Source organism: Saimiri boliviensis, chromosome 13, assembly GCF_048565385.1.
Source record: "Saimiri boliviensis isolate mSaiBol1 chromosome 13, mSaiBol1.pri, whole genome shotgun sequence".
NCBI lineage: Eukaryota > Metazoa > Chordata > Mammalia > Primates > Cebidae > Saimiri > Saimiri boliviensis.
Genome location: NC_133461.1, coordinates 78,200,897 through 78,216,890, shown reverse-complemented (window position 1 = coordinate 78,216,890; position 15,994 = coordinate 78,200,897). Strand labels below are relative to the sequence as shown.

General features: G+C 43.8%; 1 protein-coding gene across 5 annotated transcripts in view; it reads left to right on the top strand.

The window, feature by feature from the left end:
• ASH2L (ASH2 like, histone lysine methyltransferase complex subunit) overlaps positions 1-15,994 on the top strand; it is a 49,692-nt gene that overhangs the window by 24,677 nt on the left and 9,021 nt on the right. For 3 of the 5 annotated variants that reach the window (XM_003938117.3, XM_010348705.2, XM_010348706.2), the window contains 6 exons: positions 1,895-2,062; positions 2,358-2,551; positions 5,850-5,942; positions 8,709-8,807; positions 11,489-11,548; positions 11,643-12,373. In XM_003938117.3, the coding sequence (XP_003938166.1) occupies positions 1,895-2,062; positions 2,358-2,551; positions 5,850-5,942; positions 8,709-8,807; positions 11,489-11,548; positions 11,643-11,750 (722 nt within the window). In that variant the 3' untranslated portion in view covers positions 11,751-12,373. Of the gene's footprint in view, positions 1-1,894; positions 2,063-2,357; positions 2,552-5,849; positions 5,943-8,708; positions 8,808-11,488; positions 11,549-11,642; positions 12,374-15,654; positions 15,846-15,994 lie in introns of those variants that run through there. The other 2 variants (XM_039463352.2, XM_074383869.1) reach the window with 2 other exon arrangements.

Here is a 15,994-nt window from a genome sequence, read left to right as displayed (position 1 = left end):
AAAAAAGAACCAAAACTTAAATCTTTTTTTTTTTTTTTTTTAATTTTTTTTGAACTATGATCAGGAGAACAAAACTTAAATCTTTTAAAGGAAAATTCATTTAAATTAAGTTCCAAACTCATCACCATTGGTTCATTATATTTTAGGGAATATGCAGTATAATTAATCAGATATCTTAAAAATAATCACACATAGGCTGGGTGCCGTGGCTCACTCCTGTAATCTGGCACTTTGAGAGGCTAAGGCAGGTGGATCACCTGAGGTCAGGAGTTCAAGACCAGCCTGGGCAACATGGCAAAACCCCATCTCTACCAGAAAAATAAAATACAGAAAGTAGCTGGGCATGGTGGCACTTGCCTGTAGTCCCAGCTGCTTGGGAGGCTGCACTCCAGCACAGGTAATAGAGCGAGATCTCTGTCTCAAAAAAAAAAAAAAAAAAAGAACCAAAACTTAAATCTTTTTTTTTTTTTTTTTTAATTTTTTTTGAACTATGATCAGGAGAACAAAACTTAAATCTTTTAAAGGAAAATTCATTTAAATTAAGTTCCAAACTCATCACCATTGGTTCATTATATTTTAGGGAATATGCAGTATAATTAATCAGATATCTTAAAAATAATCACACATAGGCTGGGTGCCGTGGCTCACTCCTGTAATCTGGCACTTTGAGAGGCTAAGGCAGGTGGATCACCTGAGGTCAGGAGTTCAAGACCAGCCTGGGCAACATGGCAAAACCCCATCTCTACCAGAAAAATAAAATACAGAAAGTAGCTGGGCATGGTGGCACTTGCCTGTAGTCCCAGCTGCTTGGGAGGCTGCACTCCAGCACAGGTAATAGAGCGAGATCTCTGTCTCAAAAAAAAAAAAAAAAAAAGAACCAAAACTTAAATCTTTTTTTTTTTTTTTTTTAATTTTTTTTGAACTATGATCAGGAGAACAAAACTTAAATCTTTTAAAGGAAAATTCATTTAAATTAAGTTCCAAACTCATCACCATTGGTTCATTATATTTTAGGGAATATGCAGTATAATTAATCAGATATCTTAAAAATAATCACACATAGGCTGGGTGCCGTGGCTCACTCCTGTAATCTGGCACTTTGAGAGGCTAAGGCAGGTGGATCACCTGAGGTCAGGAGTTCAAGACCAGCCTGACCAACATGGTGAAACCCCGTCTCTACTACAAATACGAAAATTAGCCAGGCATAGTGACGGGCACCTGTAATCCCAGCTACTCGGGAGGCTGAGACAGGATTGCTTGAACCCAGGAGGCCAGGGTTCCAGTGAGCCAAGATCAAACCAGTGTACTCTAGCTTGGGTGACGGTGAGTCTCAAAAAAAAAAAAAAAAATCACATATAATAAAAACTAGGTAACCTAACAACTTTCTCGTTTTTGTTCCTTTCTCATTATTTGCTAGTATCTTATGTTGAGATTTTTAAACTCCTCAATTAATATTTCAAACAGCTTACCTGATATTTGTGATTTTTAAATTTTGTTTTGGCTGGGTGCAGTGGCTCACGCCTGTAATCCCAGCACTTTGGGAGGGCTAGGCAGGCGGATCACATGATGAGGAGGAGTTCAAGACCAGCCTAGCCAATATAACAAAACCCCTTCTCTACTAAAAATACAAAAATTAGCTGGGCGTGGTGGTGGGCACCTGTAATCCCAACTACTTGGGAGGCTGAGGCAGGAGAATCACATGAACCCAGGAGACGGAGGTTACAGTGAGCCAAGATCATGCCATTGCACTCCAGCTTGGGCAACAAGAGCAAGACTCCGTAGGAGAAAAAAAGAATTGTTTTATTGGAGTGTAAGGGACTCATGTTTTTGTGGCAATTGGCCCCAAGAACCTCAAATAAGTTGCAGGCCTCTGTTTTAATCTCTGTCACTGTAGCTCCCCAGTTAAAGATCTCGGATGACCGGCTAACTGTGGTTGGTGAGAAGGGCTACTCTATGGTGAGGGCCTCTCATGGCGTACGAAAAGGTGCCTGGTACTTTGAAATCACCGTGGATGAGATGCCACCAGATACTGCTGCCAGACTGGGTTGGTCCCAGCCCCTAGGTAAGCTGGGGTCTTAATATGGACATCACAGCAGATAGAGAGGACAGACTATCTGGCTAAGGGCTAAGGCTTCAAGGCGTTGGGTTGACCAGATTATGGGCGTAGAATTCATTTCCTAAGGGTTGAGCTGGTTTGCAATTTCCGGGATATTTTTGTATTCTTTGCTTGTGAGAAAGTTTTTAAGCAATTTTACAAAATTGGCCAAGAAACAAAAAGGAATAGAATCTTTTTCCTTCAGCAAACTAGATTTGACTTGCAATCTTCTGAATTATTGTGTATCTTTTTATTGGGACAGGTAACCTTCAAGCTCCTTTAGGTTACGATAAATTTAGCTATTCTTGGCGGAGCAAAAAGGGAACCAAGTTCCACCAGTCCATTGGCAAACACTACTCTTCTGGCTATGGACAGGGAGATGTCCTGGGATTTTATATTAATCTTCCTGAAGACACAGAGACAGCCAAGTCATTGCCAGATACATACAAAGATAAGGTGAGTTTGTCCTCTCCCAGCAGATTTCTGGCTGTGAAGACCTGTGGCAGCCAGTGCCTATCGCTGCAGCTTATGTGTTCTCTCACGAGCTGACCCTTAGCTCACACATTTTGAGAATAACAATAATAGTCAGTGCCCAAATAGTCATACATTCATTCTTCCACCCATCTATCATTTGTTTTTTTTTTAGTGCACTACAGAGAAAATGGCAGACATCAGGGCGTTTCCCCACTAAGTACTTCAGGATACATAAGCTAGAGTTCAACCTGTTTAATTCGTTCTTTTGATAACAAAATTTATATAAAATGAAGTATGGCTGGGCGCGGTGGTGTGTGCCTGTAGTCCCAGCTACTCCGGAGGCTGAGGTGGGAGGATCGCTTGAGCCCAGGAGTTCTGCACTTACAGTGCACTATGCTCATCAGGTGTCCACATTAAGTTTGGCATCAATATGGTGACCTCCCGGGACCGAGGGACCACCAGGTTGCCAGAGGAGGGGTGAACCAGCCCAGGTCGAAAATGGAGCAGGTCAAAACTACCGTGCTGATCAGTAGTGGGTTTGTGCCTGTGAATAGCCACTGCACTCCAGCCTGGGCAACGTAGTGAGACCCCCATCTCTTTAAAAATAAATAAATGAATAAGAAAAAAACAAAGTATGGCCAGCCACAGTGGCTCATGCCTGTAATCCCAGTACTTTGGGAGGCTAAAGCTGGTGGATCACATGAGGTCAGCAGTTCAAGACCAGCCTGGCTACCAAGTTGAAACCCCGTCTCTACTAAAGATATAAAAATTAGCTGAGTGTGGTGGTGGGCACCTATAATTCCTGCTGAGGCAGGAGGATCACTTGAACCTGGGAGGCAGAGGTTGCATTGAGCCGAGATCATGCCATTGCACTCCAGTCTGAGCGACCAGAGCGAAACTCTGTCTCAAAAATAAATAGTAAAATAAAATAAAATGAGATATACAAATTCTAAGTGTACATTCACTGAGTTTTGAGTCTGACCTAAACCCCTATTGAAATGTAGGCTCCACTAGGCATGATGATTCACACCTATAATCCAAACACTTTGGAAGGCCAAGCTGGGAGGATTGCTTGAGCCCAGGAGTTCAAGACCAGCCTGGGTAACATCACAAGACCTCATCTCTACAAAAGACTAAAAAGATTAGTAGGACACGGCAATCGGTGCCTATAGTTTCAGCTACTTGAAAAGCTGAGATGGGAGGACCATTCAGCCCAGGAGTTCAAGGTTACAGTGATTTGTGATCACACCATTGCACTCCAAAAAAAAAAAAAAGAGAGAGATGTACACTCTTACCGTCACTCAGGCAGTTTCCTCATGCCTTTTCCCAGTGAGTCCACATGCCCACAGAGGCAACCACTGTTGTAACTTTCTTTCCCACGAACTTCAGTTTTTGCCTCTTCTTGAACTTATTTAAATGGGTTCATGCAATTTGTGGTCTTTTATGTCTGGCTTTTGAGACTTATCCATGTTGCTGTGTATATCTGTGGGTACTTTTCAGTGCAGGGTAGTACCCCATTGCTTGAATGTGTCCCAGTGTGTTTATCCATTTTCCTACTGACAGACACTTGGGCTGTCTCAGGTTGGGGCTGTTATGAACAAGATGCTATAAATATTCTTGTACAGGTCTTTCTGGATCATAGGATAGTTACATATTTAATTTCGTAAGAAATTGCCAAAGTGTTCCCACCATGTATGAGAGTTTTAGTTGCTGACATTTATGGTCATCAACTTAATTTTAGCCATTTTAATGGGTGTGTAGTGGTATCTCATGAGTTAAATTAGCATTTATTTGATGACTGATGCGGGGCATTTTTCATGTGCTTTTCAGTCACTCATCTGTTTTTTTGTGAAGTTTCTCTTCAAATATTTTGCCTGTTTTTTAATGTGGGTTATGTATTTGTTATTGGTGATAGGAGTTCTTTATATATTCTGGAGTACAGTTCATTGTCAGATAAATATATATATGGGGTTTTTTTTTTTTTTGATGGAGTCTCACTGTGTCACTTAGGCAGGAGTGCAGTGGTACAGCCTCAGCTCACTGCAACCTCCATCCCCCGGGTTCAAGCAGTGCTCCTGCCTCAGCCTCCCGAGTAGCTGAGATTTCAGGCGCTTATTGCCACGCCTGGCTAATTTTTGTATATTTAGTAGAGATGGGGTTTCACCATGTTGGCCAGGACGGTCTCAATCTCCTGATTTTGTGACCCGCCCTCTTTGTCCTCCCCAAGTGCTGGGATTACAAGCTTGAGCCACAGCCCTTGGCCACACATGTGTTTTTTAATTTCGAAGACAGAAAATGCCTAGATTCTCTGGAAGGATACCAGGACACTGGAACAGTGATTACTTTTTGCAGGCGAAACGGGATATGGGACATAGAGAGACTTCGTTTTACATGCTTTTATGTCTTGGGAATTATTTTTTTCTAACCATCCTTAACACATATATATGTTAAGAAATTGAAATTTTTAAAATAATGTCATCTGTTTCTCTGGGAGTGAATAGTTCAATACACTCTTTAGAACCAGTAATAAAGAGGTGACCCAGAGACCACCTATGGGAACAGATGGGAAACTAGGACAGGGAAGAAGGTGACCTTCAAACTATTTTCACAGAATAAGGGATTGTCAACAGGGTAGAGTGGCTCACGCCTATAATCCCAGCACTTTGGGAGGCCAAGGCAGGTGGATCACCTGAGGTCAGGAGTTTGAGACCAGCCTGGACAACATGGTAGAACCTCATCTCTACTAAAAATACAAACATTAGCCAGGTATGGTGGAATGTGCCTGTAATCCCAGCTACTTGGGAGGCTGAGATAGGAGAAATGCTTGAACCTGGGAGGCAGCGGTTGCAGTGAGCCAAGATTGCACCGCTGCACTCCAGCCTGAGTGACAGAATTAGATTCTGTCTCAAAAAAACCCAAAAAGAATAAGAGATTGTAGACTCAATAAACTTGTCCTTTCTTTCAGTGAGATTATTGGAAAAGATATGTGAATTTAGCCACTTTTATGTGTATTTTTGTTAAGTGTATATATATTTATATGGATGTATTTTCTCATGTTTCTTACTAAAGGCCTTCTGAAAATGTTTTAGCAAACATGTGCCATCTGGTGTTTTTTAGGAAATAAATAATAGTTCAAAATCTAGCAAAATTAAACTGCAGAGATTTTTTTATGTCTGTTTTAGACCTCAAGGGGTTAATGCTGTTTGTGTGCGGATAGGGTTTTTTCATGATAATGGAGCTGATACTTCATTGTGCCTTTTTTTCTTTCTTGGTTTTCAAGGCTTTAATAAAATTCAAGAGTTATTTGTATTTTGAGGAAAAAGACTTTGTGGATAAAGCAGAGAAGAGCCTGAAACAGACTCCCCATAGTGAGGTAAGTCATGGCCATAAGAACATTAGAATCATAAGCCCTTGAGGGTTAAGACCCATTCCTTCATTATAAAAGTGAGAATGAGGCCCAGCGGGGAACAAAGGGGCCTCCGGTAGCGCCACTGGCCAGCAGCGAGTTCACCCTCTGCTTATTGTGTTTTGCTCTTTATATAGTACCTTGCTGCTGCTGTTAGAGGCATGATCCTGTTCTTTGCGGATCACTCTGTAAAATGCATGAAAACAGTGGCCCGGCCAGGCATGGCGGATCACAAGGTCAGGAGTTTGAGACCAGCCTGGCCAACATGGTCAAACCCTATCTCTACTAAAAATACAAAAATTAGCCCAATGAAGCCGAGCGCAGTGGCTCAAGCCTGTAATCCCAGCACTTTGGGAGGCCGAGGCGGGTGGATCACGAGGTCGAGAGATCGAGACCATCCTGGTCAACATGGTGAAACCCCGTCTCTACTAAAAATACAAAAAACTAGCTGGGCATGGTGGCGCGTGCCTATGATCCCAGCTACTTAGGAGGCTGAGGCAGGAGAATTGCCTGAACCCAGGAGGCAGAGGTTGTGGTGAGCCGAGATCGCGCCATTGCACTCCAGCCTGGGTAACAAGAGCGAAACTCCGTCTCAAAAAAAATAAAAAAAAAATTAGCCCAATATAGTGGTGCACCCCTCTAGTACCAGCTCTACTTGGGAGGCTAAAGCAGGAGAATTGCTTGAGCCCAGGAGGTGGAGGTTGCAGTGAGCCAAGATTGCGCCACTGCACTCCAGCCTGGGTGACAAAGCAAGACTCCGTCTCGGAAAAAAAATCAAAATAAAACAGTGGCCTGAGGGGGAATCTACAAGAGACTGAGGAAGCAAGTCCAGCATCTTTATTCTTTATCAGAGGGGTGGTATCAAGTCCAAAGACAGGGAAACTGGAGTGGGAGAGTAGACCCTGTGGTGTGGCCTGGGGCACTAGGGTGTAATGGCTCACTCACTGTCCTTCAGAACTCTCCCTGCCTCCTCTTCCAGGGTTGCTGAGAACATGTCTACCCAAGGTCAGAGCACAGTCAGAGAAAGGCTGGCACATCTGGGCCAGCCACAAGACCAAAAGTAAAAAGGGAAGTGGGGTGGAAAGGAAGAAAGTTAAGAGCTGGAAACACTTTTTTCATAAAAATGCTAATGCTGTGAATCCACCCAGGACGCTAATAGAAGGACATGTAGGTGAAATAAAGAAACTAGAGTTTCAGCTGTTTTTGGGAAAGAAATACTAAAGAGAAACAGTTACTAGATCTAAAGATGCAATAACCTGAGACTACTGAAGCCCCCTCTTGCTAAGAAGAGAAGGGAGCCTTTTCTGAAGAACACATACAGTGGTCAAGAGAGAATATTCAGTATAATTCTGGGAGAGAAAGGACAAACATGAGGATCAGAGATGTGACATAAGAGTCTTAGAGAACTCCGAGGTTAAAAAGCAGAAGTGAGAACTGACACAAGGAAAGGGATTGATACATAAATAAGCATTCTTGCCAGGTGCGGTGGCTCAAGCCTGTAATCCCAGCACTTTGGGAGGCTGAGGCGGGTGGATCTCAGAGGTCAGGAGATCGAGACCATCCTGGTCAACACGGTGAAACCCCGTCTCTACTAAAAATACAAAAAATTAGCTGGGCATGGTGGCGCGTGCCTGTAATCCCAGCTACTCAGGAGGCTGAGGCAGGAGAATTGCCTGAACCCAGGAGGCGGAGGTTGCGGTGAGCCGAGATTGCGCCATTGCACTCCAGCCTGGGTAACAAGAGGAAAACTCCATCTCAAAAAAAAAAGCATTCTTGCCGGGCGCGGTGGCTCAAGCCTGTAATCCCAGCACTTTGGGAGGCCAAGGCGGGTGGATCACGAGGTCGAGAGATCGAGACCATCCTGGTCAACGTGGTGAAACCCCGTCTCTACTAAAAATGCAAAAAATTAGCTGGGCATGGTGGCGCGTGCCTGTAGTCCCAGCTACTCAGGAGGCTGAGGTAGGAGAATTGCCTGAACCCAGGAGGCGGAGGTTGCGGTGAGCCGAGATCGTGCCATTGCACTCCAGCCTGGGTAACAAGAGCGACACTCTGTCTCAAAAAAAAAAAAAAAAAAAGCATTCTTAAACAAGTGTGGTCCCAGGGAGTCCATGGAAGGACAGCTTGCTTAAAAAAAATAATTGTAGAGATGGGGATCTCACTATGTTGCCCAGGCCAGTCTTGAACTCCTTGCTTCAAGTAATCCTCTCTCCTCAGCCTCTCAGCTTACTTTTATAAATACAATGCAGTGAATAATGAAATATAGAACTGTTTGGTATATGTAGCACAGAAAGTCAGAAAACACCACCCAGGAGTTTGAGACCAGCCTGGGCAATATAGACAGAACCTGTCTCTACAAAAAATTTTTAAAATTAGCTGGATGCAGTGGTGTACACCTGTAGTCCCAGCTACTTGGGAGGGTGATCTGGAGGATCACTTGATCCCAGGAGGTTGAGGCCACAGTGAGCCAAGATCACACCACTGCACTCCAGCTTGGGCGACAGTGAGACCCTGTCTCAAAAAAGAAAAAAAAGAAGCCTGAATAGTGCATATTAACGTCCTTTGAAAAATCTAAGGTATTATATAAATTGAAGATGTTGTTGTTACACAGTTATGTACTGTTCTTAGGTGTGCTATTACTAGTCTTGCAGTAGCACTTCTAAGGTATTTTCCGAGAGAGTTCCTCTTTTTGTTCTTTTTTACAATTGTGAAGTAAAATCATGGTTTTTCTTTCAGATAATATTTTATAAAAATGGTGTCAACCAAGGTGTGGCTTATAAAGATATTTTTGAGGGAGTTTACTTTCCAGCCATCTCACTGTACAAGAGCTGCACGGTACGTACATGTTTCCATCCCATGAACAAAACTGGAGGGAAGCAGATGAATGGGTCATGGTGACAAAGTTACTGGGTGCTGGAAAGAAATCCAAGCAGTCTCAGATTGGCATGCGCATGTGTTGCTACCATTACTGTTTAGTCCAAAAACACCTGGGCAGCTTAAGAGTATTTGCTGGATAGAAAAAGGTCCTGCAATTAATGTGTGCCGTACTTTTCCCTTGAGTGTGTGGTGTGGTGTTATTGTTCAGTGGAAAGAATAAGAATACACATACACAAATCCTCCTGGTGGGATGTCATGATAACCCACCATTATTAATCATTGTTGCTTATATTGATTTTTTTTTTGTAATATCCAACATGAAGAAGGGGATTATCATTAGGGCCTGTTGGTTTTGGATATATAAATAAAAGTTGGCCGGGCAGATTGGTTCATGCTTGTAATCCCAGTGCTTTGGGAGGCCGAGGTGGGCGGTTCATGAGGTCTGGAGTTCAAGACCAGCCTGGCCAACATGGTGAAACCCTGTCTCTACTAAAAATACAAAAATTAGCCAGGCATGGTAGCGAGTGCTTCTTAGGAGGCTGAGGCAGAAGAATTGAAAGAAAGAAAAGTTAATGCATGGAGATTTCCATGTATTTTTAGTCTGTCAGTAGGCACCATTGAAGCAGGTTAAAAGGAGGAAATCTTTAGTTTGCAAACAGTGTCAACCAAAAACTGAGTCAGATATCAATCAGTTTAGAAGTTTATTTTGCCAAGGTTAAGGACCTGCCCATAAGAAAAAAGCACAGAATCACAGTAACAGTCCAGGAGGTCCTTGACCTCCTGGGCGCATTTGATCCTCCCACCTCAGCCTCCATAGGTCTGTGCCTTTCTCCAAGGATGAATTCGAGGACTTAAATATTGAAAGGAGAAAAGAGGCTACGGGGAGTGGCTCACACCGATAATCCCAAAGATTTGGGAGGCCAATATAAGATAATCAGTTGAGCCCAGGAGCTCGAGACCAGCCTGGGAAACATAGCAAAACCCCCTCTCTACAAAAAATTAGCCAGGCATGGTGGTACATGTCTGAAGTCCCAGCTACATGGGAGGCTATGGTGGGAGGATCACCTAAGCCCAGAAGGTCAAGGCTACAGTGATCCGTGATCACACTGTTGCGCTCCAGCCTGGACAACAGAGTCCGACATTGTCTCAAAAAAAAAATACAAAGTAGGCCCGACACGGTGGCTCACACCTGTAATCCCAGCACTTTGGAAGGCCAAGGTGGGCAGATCACGAGGTCAGTAGTTGAGACCAGCCTGGCCAACATGGTGAAAACCCACCTCTACTAAAAATACAAAAAATTAGCTGGGCTTGGTGGCTGACACCTGTAATCCCAGCTACTCAGGAGGCTGAGGCAGGAAAATTGCTTGAACCTGGAAGCCGAGGTTGCAGTGAGCCAAGATCATGTAACTGCTGTCCAGCCTGAGTGACAGAGCGAGACTCCATCTTGGAAAATAATAAATAATAAATAATAATAATAAGTAAAATGAAGGGGAAATGAGAGCTATAGAGGAAAGTGGGAAGGTATGATCATCCACATGTTGCAAGAGAAAAGGAGCAGATAGGGGAACAGTCAATCATGTATTCATCTTGTGCTCAGTAAGTCGGCACTTTACATAAGATAAGGTGAACATAAAGTGGCTACCTACGGGGATATTTAACCTTTATCCATAGGTGTCCATTTAGGAACAAAAGGAAAAGCAGTTTCTTGCATGACTCAGCTTTCAGCTTAATTTTTTCCTTTTGATAGAGCAAATTGGGATCCTGAATTTTTATTTTTCTTTGACAACAGAAGTCAACACAGACCTGTTTTACTTACCTAATTCTTAATGGACATCAGGATGTTGACCACTTTTAGTAATATTTAATATATATATCTCATTTGTTCCATTTATCCCCCAAGTATTACAGCCATGTTTAAAGTGAAAATTTCCTGTGTCAGGCTGGGTGCGGGGGCTCATGCCTGTAATCCCAGCACTTTGGGAGGCCGAGGCAGGTGGATCACGAGGTCAAGAGATTGTGACCATTCTGGTCAACATGGTGAAAACCCGTCTCTACTAAAAAAAAAAAAATACAAAAATTAGCTGGGCATGGTGGCGCATGCCTGTAGTCCTAGCTACTCGGGAGGCTGAGGCAGGAGAATTTCTTGAACCCAGGAGGCGGAGGTTGCGGTGAGCCGAGATTGCGCCATTGCACTCCAGCCTGGGTAACAAGAGCGAAACTCTGTCTCAAAAAAAAAGAAAGAAAGAAAGAAAATTTCCTGTGTCGGCCGGGCGCGGTGGCTCAAGCCTATAATCCCAGCACTTTGGGAGGCCGAGGCGGGTGGATCACGAGGTCGAGAGATCGAGACCATCCTGGTCAACATGGTGAAACCCCGTCTCTACTAAAAATACAAAAAAATTAGCTGGGCATGTTGGCGCATGCCTGTAATCCCAGCTACTCAGGAGGCTGAGGCAGGAGAATTGCTTGAACCCAGGAGGCGGAGGTTGCGGTGAGCCGAGATCGCGCCATTGCACTCCAGCCTGGGTAACAAGAGCGAAACTCCGTCTCAAAAAAAAAAAGAAAATTTCCTGTGTCAAATTAACTTTTCCAATATTTTTTGTCCGTTTTCTCTGTGCCTGCTTGAATTGAATTGTCTCCAGGTTTCCATTAACTTTGGACCATGCTTCAAGTATCCTCCGAAGGATCTCACTTACCGCCCTGTGAGTAACTTACAAATGCCTGCTTGCGTCCTCAGCATCCTTGGCTCTCGCCGTGGCTGCTCTAGTTACTGTTCGTTTCTCATTCCTCCTGCAGATGAGTGACATGGGCTGGGGCGCCGTGGTAGAGCACACCCTGGCTGACGTCTTGTATCACGTAGAGACAGAAGTGGATGGGAGGCGCAGTCCCCCGTGGGAACCCTGACCAGGTCCCTTTTTCTTTTCAAACAAGGACTTTCTAGGGAATAATACTGGGGCTTATGTTTTCATTGTAGAACTGTCTCAGATGTTCTAAAGATACTACAGAACACAGCCTGTCCTGTTAGCAAGTTAGAAGGCTGGTAGGACTGCGGGAGGCTGCCTGCCCTTCACCATTTTCTCCCCACTTCCAGTAACTGCTCTTATTTTGTGTGCCAACAACTGCTGACTCCAGGATTGCGTAAGCCCCCTGTGAAATTGGTGTCGTACCGCATACCCTGCCAGCTGGGACTTGTTATCCTACTGTATTTTCTAAGGAGTGAACAATCTTGTCCGAGTAACTAACTTATTTAAGACATTTCCTTCTATGGGCATTGACTCCATCTCACCAATTTTCCAAGGAAATGGTAACCTGTTTATGAGAACACGTGAAATCAATGGCTGTACATTTCAAACCAATCTAACAGCTATTTCCTTTTGGTGTGGGTTTGGTTTTGTTGTTCATTTTGAAATACCCTTTTGAACACTGACATGCCTGAAACTACTAGATCTTCAGAAGTGTAATTGTGAAAGAAACTTGCTTGCAATTTTAACAAAATGAGAAACTTGCCAAATAAAATGTGTTTTGAAGTTTGTGTGACAGTTTGCTTCCCTGCAGGTTGAGTGCCTCTTGTGACAGTGTTCAGAAATGTGGGCAGCATGAGGAAGGGAGCTGGCACTGGGTCGAAGAGCCGGGTTTCTGACTTATTTCTTGGTTGCTTTCCTGTTGCTCCCATTCTTGCCAATCAGCCACCCCCCTACCTGTGAAAATCTGCCACCTTGAGGAGAAGAACAAGAGTTTGAGACGGAATTTCTCTCTTGTCACCCAGGCTGGAGGGCAGACTAGTGGTGCCATCTTGGCTCACTGCAACCTCTGCCTTCCGGTTCAAGCGATTCTCCTTCCTCAGCTTCCTGAGTAGCTGGCATTACAGGCACATGCCACCATGCCCAGCTAACTTGTATTTTTCATAGAGGTGGGGTTTCACCATGTTGACCAGGCTGGTCTCAAACTCCTGACCTCAGGTGATTCACCTGCCTCAGCCTTCCAAAGTGCTGAGATTACAGGCGTGAGCCACCATGCCTGGCTCCTGGAACAAGAGTTCCAAAGAGCTAATGGTCTCCCTCCAGCTCCTCCCTTGGGATGAGCTGTGGATGTTGATATATGCAGATGATATCCTGTCTTACTCATCTTCCTTTGCCCTTAGCTGATGGCTAAATGGCAATTTTCAGACTATTAAAGACTGAAATGTAAGAATGAGCCTTCCAGCCTCAGTGGTGCATGCCTGTAATCCCAGCACTTTGGGAGGCCGAGGCAGGTGAATCACTTGAGGTCAGGAATTCAAGACCAGCCTGGCCAACATAGTAAAACCCTGTCTCTACTAAAAATACAAAAATTAGCCGGGTGTGGTGGTACGTACCTGTAATCCCAGCTACTTGGGAAGCTGAGGCAGAGAATCACTTGAACCCGGGAGGCAGAGGTTGCAGTAAGCTGAGATGGTGCCATTGCACTCCATCCTGGGCAACAGAATGAGACTTTGTCTCAAAAAAAAAAAAAAAGAGGCCGGGCGCAGTGGCTCACGCCTATAATCCCAGCATGTTGGGAGGCCACGGTGAATCACTAAGTCAAGAGATCGAGACCATCCTGGTCAACATGGTGAAACCCCGTCTCTACTAAAAATATAAAAATTAGCTGGGCACGGTGGCACATGCCTGTAGTCCCAGCTAGTCAGGAGGCTGAGGCAGGAGAATTGCTTGAACCTAGGAGGCAGAGGTTGCAATGAGCCGAGATCGCGCCATTGCACTCCAGCCTGGGTAACGAGCGAAACTCCGTCTCAAAAAAAAAAAGAAAAAGAAAGAGCCTTCTAGACGTGGAGGCCCACGCCTATAATCAGCATTTTGGGACGTAAAGGCAGAAAGATTGGTCAAGACTGGAGTTCAAGACCAGCCTAGGCAACATACCAAGACCCCTTCTCTATAAAAAAATTAGCCAGACATAATGGCACATGCCAGTAGTCCCAGCTACTTTGGAGGCTGAGATGGGAGGATCACTTGGGCACAGGAGTTCGAGGCTGCAGTGAGCCATGTTTGCCCCACTGCACTCCAGCTTGGGCGACAGAGCAAGACCTTGTGTCAAAAAACGAAAAAAGTCTTCCTTTTGTATTCCTTTATAGTTCCCTTGTCTAACTTTTCAAATATGTCAGTCTTACAAAGGCAAAGGCAGCCCTCCCAGGATTCCCCAAAGACTTCTGCATTTACCTGTCTACCTCAGTTAATAGATAGAGTGGCTCACCATGTGGTAGGTGATATGCTGCTGCAGAGTCAACCTGTTATGCCTGTAGCTCTTCTGAATATCTTGTTATTTTCCTGTTTAAGAGAGTTCCCACACTTGAAGAGAATATTGGTGTTTTAACATAGTAGCATTGACTAATATATTTGTCTCCTGATGAATTACTCAGACACTTTGATTTAGCCACTCCATATCTCTGAACAGGAAAGCTCGTATAGATGGAGTGTGATTGGAGGCTGAGCCTCAGCCCTACTCACCTTTATTTATGTATGTATGTATGTATTTATTTATTTATTTTGAGGCAGAGTTTCGCTCTTGTTACCCAGGCTGGAGTGCAATGGTGCGATCTCGGCTCACCGCAACCTCGCCTCCTGGGTTCAGGCAATTCTCCTGCCTCAGCCTCCTGAGTAGCTGGGATTATAGGGACGCGCCACCATGCCCCGCTAATCTAGACACCTATTAATGCATGAGCTGTTCAAGGACAGACCTGGTTATAAAGCTTCTGGGTCATCGGAAGGAGTCCTTTGAGGGACTCCAAGAAAATGAGGGTAGTATTATTTAGAGGAAGCTGAATGTTAACTCTGTAATATAAATTACTACATATAAGTTGTATACCCACTGTCCATCTAAATTACAAAATTAGCTTTTGTATATATTTGATTTTCACAAATCAAAGGTTACAGGTAATAATGTTCTTTTCAAACTTCAAAAGTGTGTGTGTGTTCATTAGAAGGACTCAGAGAATATTTACTTTTCACGTAGTCCTATATAAAATAGTTTCTATAATCAGATCAACGGTGATAACTTTTTTATTCCAGTGTAAAATTAAACAAGTGCGAAGATATCCACAGAGACCACAAAGATACAATTACATAGTTTGAAGGAGGCAATTAGAATCCAGCAAACTAGTGTGTTTGTTAAAAGCCTATTTCTTGACTGTCAGCCTTTCTCTTGAAACTAGAATATATGTTGCTTTAAGGTGTCTTTAAACAAGTAACCATTTTCTCTTAGCTGGTAGTGGATGATAATTCCCTTTTAGAAATACTTCTCTACAACTATCCTCTCTCAACTCTGAGGATCTTGGATAAACAATAATTTTAGCCGGGCGCGGTGGCTCACGCCTGTAATCCCAGCACTTTGGGAGGCCGAGGCTGGTGGATCACGAGTTCGAGAGATCGAGACCATCCTGGTCATCCTGGTGAAACCCCGTCTCTACTAAAAATACAAAAAATTAGCTGGGCATGGTGGCGCGTGCCTGTAATCCCAGCTACTCAGGAGGCTGAGGCAGGAGAATTGCCTGAACCCAGGAGGCGGAGGTTGCAGTGAGCCGAGATCGCGCCGTTGCACTCCAGCCTGGGTAACAAGAGCGAAACTCCGTCTCAAAAAAAAAAAAAAAACCAATAATTTTATCCACGCCAAAAATAAACTAAGAAACAATCAGAATAAATTATAATAAATACCTCTACTAGTTGTAAAATTTTAACACCTCAATAAATGCCACAGTGTTCCCACTAATAAATTTTTTAATTTAGTTTGTCATAATTTGGTTTCATCTACTCCTTTGTCTTTTTTTTTTTTTTTTTAGATGGAGTCTCACTATCTTGCCCAGACTGGTCTCAAACTGCTCTCCAACAGTCCTCCCACCTCATCCTTCAGAGTAGCTGGCATTGTGGGTAGGCACCACCATGCCCAGCTCCTGTTTTATAATATATAAGCCAGAGCTCTATTTCCAAATGTTACAAATCATCAATGCTATTAAAACAAGAATGGAAAAGCTTCAGGTGGTAATGGTGATTTTTTTCATCCTCCCTGTACTCTCATCACTGTGTGTGTGTGTATGTGTGTGTGTGTCTGTTTATGTGTGTAATTTTTTTTTTTTTTTTTTGAGACTGTCTCATCACCCAGGCTGAATTGTAGTGGCTCCA